The sequence below is a fragment of the Diadema setosum genome, chromosome 20 (assembly GCF_964275005.1).
Source record: "Diadema setosum chromosome 20, eeDiaSeto1, whole genome shotgun sequence".
NCBI classification, from domain to species: Eukaryota; Metazoa; Echinodermata; class Echinoidea; order Diadematoida; family Diadematidae; genus Diadema; species Diadema setosum.
The window spans coordinates 14,740,991-14,753,332 of record NC_092704.1 but is presented as its reverse complement, the minus strand read 5'-3'; the positions used below and the strand labels follow the sequence as shown (position 1 = coordinate 14,753,332).

Here is a 12,342-nt window from a genome sequence, read left to right as displayed (position 1 = left end):
CCTTCCCTTTTCTCTTTGCATTCTCAACATCACGTTTTCCTCCCTGCTCCCTGTCAAGAGGAGTGGGGGGGGGGGGGGAGGAATGGGAAGAAGGGCCGTCGGACGGTGATGCTGGAGAACCCGGAGCCGAAGATTGGAGGCAAAACACTCCATTGTCGATGGCTGTTTGCAAATGTGCCAATAATGTCGCTAACACTTGTCGCTTTCATTTCCTCTTGCCCGCAGCAATTCTTCCCATCACATATGGTCTCCGATCCGAACGAGGCGGCAGATAATTTATTCGAGAAACCCAAGAGGCCACGCTCGTTATTACTAGTAAGTAGCTGGATAGGAGGCCAGTGAAGGCTCCCTTTTTGTTCTTCTTACTGTTTTAATCTTTCTTAATGCTGCTTTACCACAAAGCCTGGCCAGATGAAGTTGACTTTGTTATAACATTCTGTCTCGTTCCGGTCACATTGTGATAAAATGTAAAAGTGGTATTTTGTTGCCCCACCATATCCTTTTAATGGGGAATTTTCAGTTTCTTTGTTAGTCACCATCAGTTCATGCTTATGTTTGTTATAGGGCTGGCTGTTTTAGTTCATTGCAAACCTGTATAATATCCTGCAATCTAGCTAGTTAATGAGAATAGCTGGAGAGTTAAACAGTTGTCATAGCATGTTGACTTTTGTAATAAAAAGGATGATTACACATAGGGTTTTGAACAACCCACAGGAAAAAATATATATATAATCTCCTTTCTAAGCTACATATTAGGGAAAAGAAATGTCTGTGAGAGTGCATGAATGCATGCACATTCTTAGAGGATGTGGGATGTTAAGTGTGTGTGTGTATGTGGGGGGGGGGTGTAATGTGTTTGAATCATGTTTTATAACACGCTGATATTTTAGTTAATTCATATTCACTCTCTTTTCCGATGACAGTGGAGAAAGTGAATTATAAACATGTCTATGTCATGTACTGTGTGATTCATATCTGTAAGTCGAACACATGACATTAAGAGAATTTACAATTTTGGTACAATGGTTTCCATAGAATTTAGATAATGATTACAGATAAGAAAAAAAATGTATTAATTAAATGCATGTTGGAGATCCACAATGTCATAACCTGTCTTAAAACTGCTGCTTTTGTATTCTCTTTTTTTTTTTTGCCATGTCCACCATATTGTCTGCCACATTCACCTTGCTGCCACACCCACCTCGCTGCCACACCCACCTGGCTGTGCAGGACATGCTGAGTCCAGTGGAGACTCTGCCAGAGATCCAGGGCTGGCTACACATCAGGGAGGGCCACAAGCGCTCCTGGAAGAAGCACTTTTGTGTTCTCAGGGAATCGGGGCTCTACTACTCCTCAAAGGGGAGCTCCAAGGTAAAAAAAAAAAAAAACCTGAAGTGGCTGCAACTCTCTTTGACATCTTTTCTTCTTTCCTCTCTTCCTCCTCCCCTTCATCTTCTTCTTTCTCTTCTGTGTTCTTTCTCTCCCTGTCCCTCTGCTTTACTTTGTCCTCTTTGAGTTCTTCTTCATGTCTGTCTCATGTTTGCTGCGCTCTTCCCGTCCGTAATTGCTCAGTTGATTGTCATTGCAAAATTGAGTGTATATTACACATATGATGAGAACAGATAGGAGTCTTGTCTCGTGATGTGTTTTGTTGTTGTTGTCGTGTTTTTTTAGAGGGTGATGAGGCTTAGGTTACCTTTATGTCTTTTTTTTTTTTTTTTTTGCGGGGCTGCACTTGGAGGTATAAGACAAAAATGCTTAATCAGCGGAATGTCGGCAGAATCGGAGGTGCTGTTAACATAATAGGCATTCAAATATTTGCACAGGCAATCAATATCTATCCCCACATTCTCTGACTTGTAGCCTTTTCTGACATTTTAGCTGCGTGAATGCAGCCCCTTTGATCGGAAGATGTTAAAACGGCCAGGTAACCTTTGCCTGGGTGTCCTAGCCATTCATCCAGGGATCACGTTTGAACTTGTCAAGAAGTATTCACCCTTTTGTCTCCCCGGTGCTTTGTGAGTTGGCTGACCAAATGTCACTCGTATTGTTGAGGCAGTGCCTTTATCAGTGTCGTCCTTTTGTTGGCGTGAATCAAGAAAGGTAAAGTCTGCACACATTAGCAGAAGGGGGAGGGGAAAAAAGATGCTATTGTCACGACGTTTCTGCGCGAAGTACTGTTCGCTTCTTGCCAGGGGGCAACAAGATAGATGAAATGTCACTGTTATGTGGTCGGTTCACAAGCAGAGCTGCTAGGGTATCACAAAGCTCTCTATTCTATTGGGAATATTAAAAAAAATCAAAGAAAAAAGAAAGAAAAAGACATTTTGACCTACGGCTGGGTATTGAATAGCAGTGTATTGTTTAAGACTTTCATTCTTCCATCAGTCGAAAGTCACATGCAATAGGATTACCCGGTATGCTATTGGCAATCATTTCGGGCAAGATAGATGTACAATGTAGATTCTTTAAATAACCATATTGTGGTTATTTTTGGTATGATGACCTATAGTGCAAATGCATAATGAAACTGCCAAGGACACTTCTCTGGCCCTCATCTTGATTTAAGTTACGAATGCCCTTTTTCCTTTGAGGAAGTAAAAGTGTTGTGAAATGTGTTATAAAACATGATTTTGTTTTGCACTCTTCTCGAGTATAGGAGAATGTGTTGGCAGTAGAGCTGCAGAATCTCTTCCGTTGTTTACAACCTGCAGGATGTTTGTAGTCTTTGTTTGTTCCTTCAATCTCCTGGTTTTTTCTCCTTCTTATTTTAATAGAAAGAGGAATTAGATATATTTACTTGTGGTTGTAAATTGATGTGGTATTGTATTGAAAATGTCAGCTTCGGCCTACGGAACTATACCCTTGGCTGGTAATGCTCTAGGGATATCGATTAGCCACATCTTTTTTAACTCACTCTCGCCTTGCGGTAGAATTCAAATGATGACCCCTGTGTGTTTTCTGTCCCATTAAACAGCACCTAACATGATGGTTTATTCATGCGAGGTATTCTTGGTTTGTGGGGGTATTTTTGACAACCACATAATGACTAATGGATGAAAAATAAAGACTGGGACAGAATATAGGGGCACATAAAATTATTTATTCTTTCATTTTCTTCAGGAAATTGCGGTGTGTGGTATTCAGCATTCCTCTGCAATTTCACATGATGTTTATCTTACGTAGATGCTGTTTGGGCTGTGCATACGAATACGAAGGAGTGACATAGGCAAATTCAGCGTGAGATGACTTCTATATTTGCACTGGAATTGGTGCACTGTAGTTTCTCACTAAATAAAGTCTTTGTCATTTTCATACTTACTTATTGTTATTGATTTGCAGTGAATGCAATGCAATAACTGGGTATTAAAACTCACTTGAACAAACCTGATTTTCAGTCTGAGGCCATATCTTGTATTTTGTTGAATGGTATAATTCATCTCTGAATATATCGTAAAGGATTACACAAATTGATAATCATGCTGCATAGCATCCTTTTTTTTGGGGGGGGGGGGTGGGAGCTACTGCTACTTCACTAGGTAATGCACCATGCTCTTCATGGTGAGTGAATGAAGCTGGACTTTTTATGTGTGTGAGTTGTGATTCTCACACATGGGACCTCCATTTTATCTATATCCTATCCAAGAAACATTGTTCGTCGCTTGAATTGCTGCATCAATAACTGACTTTCATCCATTTTATTTATTTTTTTTTTTGGTTTCATCCTGCAGGATCCAAGACACCTGAATCACTTTGTGCAATTGAGTAACGTCGACATCTATCGTGCATTGAACCCCAAGAAGAAGTACCACGCGCCAACAGAGTTCATGTTCTGTACCAAGGTAAGACTGGCATCTTTGGCCCAGCATTTGGCCAGCCTCAATACAGTCATTACTGTTGACAGAGAAGTAATGATTATCAGTCTACATTTAGAGATGATGTGTTGCATCTGTGAAGTAATTTCAAATTCTGATTTTTTTCAAGACCAACCACTGAGAGCTGTCTTACATGTAATTGATTTCATAGAAATTGGACTATACCAATACACATCACTATGTATGCTTAGTATGCATTTGTGTTGTCGATGTTCAAAGCAAGTAGGAAGGGCTATGTGATGCCTGTCAATTTTCCAACTTGGACGAATGGAATTAAAAGCAATATTTCACCCAGTGGCTGTATTTCTGCTCCTATTCTCATTAGGTAAAGGTGGGCAAGTGTATTACAGATTTGGCATTCTAGAAGATACACTCATGATAGCTTGGCCAAGTTTGATCCTCGATCTGTTTGACAAATTTTTATCTCACTGAGTAGATTCTGTACACTTAATTTCATTATTTCTATTCATCTCCTGTGGTGGTTTATGCTTTCCCCAACTAATTTCAGTTACAACACCAACCTCTGTAGATAATTGCATATAGTTTAGAGTAAAACAAGCAAGCAAAAGTGGAGGGGTTGCTTTTGAGGCAAACTGAAAAAAATGTTTGCATCTTTCGTCACCCTGCCCTTGGTATTTTGGTTGTCTTTTGTAAAGGTGAGGAATTCCAAGTTCAGTGCTAAAGACTTGAGGCTGATGTGCGCTGAGGACGAGAAGACTCGGCAGTGCTGGCTGGCGGCCCTCCGGCTCTTCAAGCACGGAGAGCAGCTCCTGGAGAACTATCAGAGGGCACTGGAGAGGACCATCAAGACTCGGGAAGAGAGCGAGGAGGTGTTATTACAGGTGGGTAATGTGGGAGGGAGGGGGTGGAGATTGGGCGGGGTTGGGGGTTGGGGTTTGGATTGGGAGAGGAGAGGGGGTTGGTGGTTTATTAGGGTTAGGGGGTTGGGCAAGCATCAGTGGGCAGAATACTTTGGTCAGGAGAGGAAAGCGAAAAGGTGTCATTGTAGGTGGGTACTGTGGGGGGGGGGGGGGTGGAGATTGGGGGGGATGGATTCCGAGATCTGCTACCTTTCAGCCACCCAGTTGGATGAAAACTGATGAAAGTATTTGCATAGAGAAGTAATATATGAATTTGATGAGCATACACAGTTTTGTATCTGTTGAGTTGAGTTGAGTTTATTTATTTGACCACGATATCAGCTAGGAGTTGTTGTCATTGTTTTGGGGTTTTTTTCAGAGATGCCCCAAGGGTATGAACCATGTGTATGTTAATTGCAGCATTATCTCTTATCTGTCTCGTGACATAGGATTATTTTAAGAATTAAGGATCACAGCTATACCACTTATTAAAAGTACTTTAATTTGAGCTTGCTAACCATGTGATATCATTTATTTATCTGTTGTGTGAGACAAAATAGCAACAAAATCACTTGTTAAGCCTTAACTTTGATATCTTATCAGTTTACAGATTTGTTTGCTAGATTTACCTCATGTGCCATTTCTATAATTTCTAGAGGAACTGTTTGTATGTTTTGCTATTCTTAAATCAATATGGGTCCTCTTTTAATTAACCTGTTGAGGACGAGTCCCAAGTATACTCGGGCAGGTGTCTACAGGAAATGCACGTTGTAGCAAAATCAGCCCATCCTCAATGGGTTAATATCTGGACATCTGAGGAGCTAGGAGTCGCATGCAAACTGAGCCATTTGCAGTTTTTTTTATGTTTTGTCTATCAATCCTTTTGTTTGCAAATATTGTGAAAATGTTCAAATTTGTTCGTTGAAGATTTTTTCGTGTGCAAAATTCTTGAAAGCAACCCGCAATTGTGCAAAGCAGAGATGAATAGAGTACCTCAAGCTGCTTCTGATTCTGTCAAACAGAAATCAGTTCCACGTGAAACAGATGCTCATGACTTACGCTGCGTTCATTTGCATATATTTGTGCATGTGATCTAATCTGTCGCTTGGATGCATCCCGTCTTCCCTCCGCAGAACATGAGGAATTGTTCAGACCGCGTTGCGATGGACTTCTCGGGGACTCAGGGCCGCGTCATCGACAACCCCAGCGAGGCCATCGCCATTGCCAGACAAGAGGAGTTTAACTGGAGGGTAAGTCTCGATGTGATCCCACTCACCAACTCCTTCCCTCTGCTTGCACCTTCTTTTTTCTATAGTTGGTCTTAACTCTTTCTGTGCCATGGTGGAAACCCCCTGTATGCCACATTATTCTGAGACAGCAGCATAGTCATGCTTTGGGAAAACCTTTCTTTTCAAATGTATGTAACTTTTAATCGACTTTTGTTATTATGGACATGTAATGAGTGAAGCGGCAGAGAAAATGCCAAGCTCTGCTTAGATGTAAATTGTGTGACAAATGTATGATTGTTTTTCTTTCAAGTGACTGGTAGCTACATTCTTGTAGAGTCTGACTTTTGCACACAAAACAGTGACAGGACCTTAGAATTTACTAGCAAAACCAGTAGGGAACACCACTTGATAGTCAATCACCACATAAAATGCATGCTACATGTGACAAGATTGGCATCACAAGAAAGGCTTTCAAGATACCGTGGCATTTGGTGATTTATCTTTTGGTTTGAGTGGGTTTGTGCGTTTGAGCGAAATATGCGAACTTGGCACGCCATCAACTGAGTTGGGTGTGCGAATGTGGCACGTAAGAGTTAACTCCTCTCCTTTCCAACTTCCATCTTCTCTCCCCAACCCTTGAAAAGGCCACTTCCTACCAACTTTTGTCTTTCTTGCTCTCAATTCTCATTAGAATGTTCTGCATTGAAGTATAACCCCTTGTTGTTTGACTGGAAAAGGAGTGAGGGAGGAACTGTATCAATTCGCCATTCCCCAAGGGGAAAAAATAGTCACATACTTAAAAGTTTTATAAATGTAGCAAAGCTGCTGAAGAGTGCTCTATTAGTAACGAGCCAGTGGAGTATAAAGTTTTGTAACTAATTTAAAGTCATATTGGTACATTCTAATAGACTGCAACCTAGGAAACTTTGAAACTTTGAAACTTTGAATAAGCAGCTACTGTCATCCGTATGTAGCTTATGTCACCGTTGACCATCCCAATTCATCTATAACCTTTTATCAAGCGTGTTATACCAGAAGTCAACATAGGGCTTCGTAGACATGGGCTGATTTGAAGCCGTAGTTTTCTTCCATTTATACCTACAGTACAATTTTGTACCTCTCCAGGGGAGATTTTTCCAAATCGGGATTTTTGACTCTCTTTCTCTATCAGCTACATGATGAAAATAACACTCTGCCTTGCAAATGTATGTCTTCCAGTTTTATAGATCATGGCTAACTACGTGTTGTTGTTTTTTTGGGGTTTTTTTAAATGCAAGTATATGTTATAAGGTCTGTAGACTACGGAATTGAGGCAGTGGGAGCACAAGAAGGCAGTTTTGTTCTTTTATTCTCCCTTCTGCAGTTCTCTTTACTTTTCTTCTTTTTTTTTCTTTTTTTTTGTATCTCCAGCTCCTATTCCAAAAGGTGTTTTCTTCTCATGAAACTATGACATGATTAGGACCTTTTGTTGTAATCAGCCATTATGAAGCCATTAGCCTCCATTTTCTCTGGAAATCACCTTCCATGATTCATATTTAGGCCATTCGTAGCCATTAGTTTCCATTTATAGGATAATCCACTCTCCAGCATAAAAAAAAACCAAGTTGACATTGCAAGCAAGTTACAGCATTTTGTAGTACTCCCTTGTATTTCATATCAATCTTTTTTGTTGTTGTATAGACTGTGCAGTCGTATTGCACATCGTCGTAATTTGCAGCATCATTTGAGATGACTTTAATGTCTTTATCATTTCTATGTTATGTTATGTTATGTTATGTGTACACTCTGTAAAAGTGTCAACCAGTGAACAGAGAATTTCTGTATTGGACAACCAATGCAATTCATTTAAAGTATATTGCCCTCTCTTGCTCACTGGCAGAGACGAGGAGGTCAGAGGTCATTGGACAGCCCCCTCATCAGTCCGCGGGTGACAACTAGCAGCCCCCGCTTCAACTACCCACCCTCGTCAGGGGGCTCCGGCAGCCCCCATTCCCAACTGTCATCTAGCCCGCGCCATAGCAGCTCCAGTCCCCGCCCCCACCACAACACCAGCCCGGGGGCAGTGCGGCGGGGCGGTATCAACTCAGGTAGGTAGTCCTGAAAAATAGAGCAAGGGGAAAAGAAAGTCAGTGATGCATTTGGATGAACACGTTATTTTGGCAATATCAAGGTGAATTAGAAGGTTGTTTGCCCACAAACAAGACTTGTGTGCAGTGCCACTGTCAATGCAGTCGTGGTTATGTGTGTACTAATGGCAAACAAGCCATCATGGTCAAAATATTCATGATCAGAAGTTAAAAAGAGGCGGACTTCATGTGTGTATTCAGTGACTTTGATTTCATTTTGATTTGATTTGATTTACTTATTCTCTGTATGGCATCACTTACAATTCTTTTTTTCTAGCAATAAAATCAAACATAACATAATTATACAAATATGATACTCATTATAGCTAGTTTCTACAATTTCAGCAGTTTTGATTACACATACATCTGTAACATAAATACAGTACATGTGTAGCATGTGATGTACTTTCATCACAAGTTTTGAGTAATGGGCAGGAGAGGTAGAAAGATACATGCGTGTCAACGTGCAGGTTGTCCCACGTCATGTCACATGACTCGTCTTGAGATTCATAACTCACCGGCAGTGTTGGAAGTTCAAGAAAACCAACGGGTGATCCTGATAAGGCGGAGATTTATACCCCATTAGCTCCGGTCCTAATGGCTCATCATTGCACTCCGCAAACAGGAGGACAAATAGCTGGGAGGGCCCATTAATTGCTTCATTACCCATACCCATTCTTATTTATGGGCTATTAAGGATATTCGTTTACCTAACCCAAAAGACGTGGAGGCTGTTCTCGTGCGGAAGGGGTCGTGAGTTGATTGGAGGGGTGCTGATAAATTGGCCAAACCAAAATGGAGCTCTGATTTGCTCTCCAGATTTGTTTTAGGGGGCAAGTAGATATTTTCCTAGTCCTTAACTCCCCTAATTATGAAAGTTGATATGGGGAAAATAATTTTTCCAAGTAAATTCATTGCATTTTCACATGTGAACTCTGGCCCAGCATAGTAGGGATTAATTAGTAGTACCTGTGCTCAACAAAATATAACAGTTACTTGCAAAAAAAACTCTGAAATATTCAAGCCAGAGCCCATGATTAACACCTACAGTTAAATACACATCTATGATGGACAATAGACTCCACTTTCAGTTTTGTGCCCTCAAAAGTTTTAGCCTATTTTTTGTGAAAGGGCAATTAAGAAATTGCAGTTAGGCCTCAGATGTCATATTGATTATTGTTTTTTAAACATGAATGATATGTCAAATTTCTGAAATATGTACTCACTGCAATAACTTAATTGAATACTGCTGCTAATCATAACTGTGAATCACAACTGTTAAAATTGGTAACGTTTTTATGAGTTTGTTTGAAAGGCACTTGACAAACTGTGTAAAATAAGAGTGCCAGAAACCAAATGTCATACTCATATTCATTCATGCTGAAATGATTGTTAAGCTGCAGAAGTGCTATTGAACTTGAGCCTTTTTAACATGAGTGTGCATAACAAGATGGTCTGCGCTTTTTTTTTTTTTTTCTCTCCATGAAATAGTCATATTCTAATCGCGACATTTTGCTGGTTTTCAAAAACTAATAATGCACCTTAAAAGCGATAATGCACCTCAGCTGTTCTGTACACTTTCTGTTCCCCTCATTCTTTTTGTTCTAGAATTAACTCAGTATTCACATGGGGCTGTGGATAAGAATTTTTTGATACCAAGCCAAGAGTGGAAGGGTTCATTACAAGGCCAACGTGCCACGCCTCTTGCCTCCACCGAAAATGCCATTAGGATGGCCCTAAAGAGCAGCAGCTGCAAAGGGGTGTCTCCTTGGGGCAAATTGAATTTAATGCACCAGTGAAATGACCTTAATGGCAACATGACCCAAACTAGATCTTAATACTCAAGCTTGTGACTTGACTTATGTGAAGCACCCTCTCCCCTCCCCCTCCCCCCCCCCCAAACTTGGTCCCAGATGGACGTTTAACCACTTTATTTTAGACACACTAAACATCTGCATGAAAGTCACATGGCTTATTGTGTGATTATGACATTGGAAAGTGTAGTTTGGGAGTGTGCTGTGTTAAGTTAGTTTTTTAGAAAATCCCTGAGGAATGGGGGGAGGGGGAGGATGACAGGTGTTTATATTGTTGCCCCACTGCATACATTACTATACATCTTCACTTGATACAGATATGAAATCCCTTTAAGTTGTTCCTGCCCAATGTGTATTGGCGAGTATAGATGTGTTGTTGGTTAACTTTACAACCTAATTGTGGCAGAAGTTAATATTTACACTTTGCTGTGATTGTGCTATCTGGAAAAGTGGATAATCACACTGTGATTGTAGTACAAGTGCAGATTTACACATTGAAAGTGCTAGTTATTAACTTGAACAACAGCCTGGTCATAGACCAGTACTTACAAAAACACTCTCATAAAAGTTCTCTTAAAGGGACTGTACAGTACTGGTTGAGGTGGGGGGATTCATGTTTTGAACATTCGTAAGTGAGATAATGAGAAACCTCTCATGAAATATAAAAGAGCATGTAACTTTATGAAGGATTCAACATTAATTTGATGAAAATTGGTTTTCAAATGGCTGAGATATCCAAAAAAGTGATAATAATAAAAGGCGACAGGCCACGCCTTTTATTAGGATCTCTTTGTTTCACCTTGTTTTTGGATATCTCAGCCATTTCAAAACCGATTTTCATCAAATCAACTTTTGATACCCCTTAGAATTGCATGCACTTTGACGGTTTGATTTTGCTACAGCACACACTTCCCATAGACATCTGCTGGAGTATACTCGGAACTTGTCCTCAATGGTTTATTTTATTTATTTATTTATGTTTTTTTTATTTGAATCACCCTGTGCAATTTACTGATCCCCAGGTTTTGCATATATAATTATATATATATTTTTAACCACAATGTCGTGTCCTCTCTTCACATGACACAGGTATCCACATGACGCAGCCCTGGTTCCACAGTGGGCTAACAAGGGACGAGACCCAGGCACTCTTTGCCAAACAGGGCATGGTTGATGGCATGTTCCTCATCAGGGAGAGCCAGCGCATCCCCGGCGCCTTCGTTCTCTCCTTCAGCCATAACCAGAAGGTCAAACACTACCAGATCAATATGGTAAGTTGGTCGTCCAGTTAGTTGTCCAGTTAGTTGTCCAGTTACTCGGCCAGTTACTCGGCTTTGCTGTCCCAACCAGTGTTGTGTGTTTTCTTCTTCTTCTTCTTCTTCTTCTTCTTCTTCTTCTTCTTCTTCTTCTTCGTCTTCTTCGTCTTCTTCGTCTTCTTCTTTTTCTTCTTCTCTTTTTTTTTTGTTTCTTTCTTCTTCTTTTTTTCTCTTTTTTTCTTCCTTTTCTTCTTTTTTTTTCTTCTTCTTAATTTATTGGGATCCACAATTCTTCTGGCGCAATCCTAAATTAGAATATGAAAGATTAATTTTTGACAGTGATATTACTTTCTGTTTGTCTCTGGACTCAAGAGTGTATAGTACCACAGAAGTAGTTATCAAGTTTGTGATATTCACTTCATTCAAATGCTATTAAGAATTGGAGATATTGTGAGCAAAGTATTCATGATGAAAACTGTGCAGACGTGATAAAAATTGTTTATACAGCTATTAGACTAGCGGTGTAGGTCTGTAGTTTTTCTACTCACTTTTCCATTTCATATTTTGGCATTTATATACATGTAGTCAAATGCATTGCTTTACTTTTTCATTTTTGCCTTGTCAGGTCGATGACTGCTACACAATAGATGATGGTGGTACGCGGTTCACGGACTTGGTGCAACTAGTCGAGTTTTACCAGCTGAATTCTGGTGGCCTACCCACAAGGCTCTTACACGTTTGCACAAAATTGTGATCCGGGAAGGATGCAAGGTGGAGAGCGGGAGAAAAAAATCTGACAAAACGACATCTTGTTTATTTGCAATCCTGACTAGAAGAGATTCGAGTCCGCTCAGACCCTTTTGCTGAGCAACTGAATTAATTTGTTCATCTCTTATGTGTCTGAAAGCACAAGAATTTTTTTTTTGTTTTGTTTTTTCTGTCAGCAAGCAGCTTACGTGGCAGGCCTGCTGCGTCAGCGAGTTGTGATCACACATGTTCCAAGACTCGATGTGAAAAAAAAACACAAAATGTGCGGAAAGGAATCGTGCTTAATTGACGATGATGGCACTCAATACATACTTCTTGGTGTATGTGTGGCTCTGAGCCAGCATGCTGTTAGTGCTGCAAAGGTCGCGAAACTTGACGTGATGGTTTCATTTCTCCTCTTATGACAAGGGTCCC

At 40.4% G+C, this 12,342-nt stretch overlaps 1 protein-coding gene across 3 annotated transcripts in view; it reads left to right on the top strand.

Moving 5' to 3' along the window:
* LOC140243849 (growth factor receptor-bound protein 14-like) overlaps positions 1-12,097 on the top strand; it is a 104,416-nt gene extending 92,319 nt beyond the window's left edge. For all 3 annotated transcript variants that reach the window (XM_072323523.1, XM_072323521.1, XM_072323520.1), the window contains exons 7-14: positions 226-315; positions 1,231-1,371; positions 3,732-3,842; positions 4,532-4,717; positions 5,869-5,985; positions 7,844-8,051; positions 10,994-11,175; positions 11,786-12,097. In XM_072323523.1, the coding sequence (XP_072179624.1) occupies positions 226-315; positions 1,231-1,371; positions 3,732-3,842; positions 4,532-4,717; positions 5,869-5,985; positions 7,844-8,051; positions 10,994-11,175; positions 11,786-11,914 (1,164 nt within the window). In that variant the 3' untranslated portion in view covers positions 11,915-12,097. The remainder of the gene's footprint in view (positions 1-225; positions 316-1,230; positions 1,372-3,731; positions 3,843-4,531; positions 4,718-5,868; positions 5,986-7,843; positions 8,052-10,993; positions 11,176-11,785) is intronic.
* The last annotated feature ends 245 nt before the right edge of the window (positions 12,098-12,342 follow it).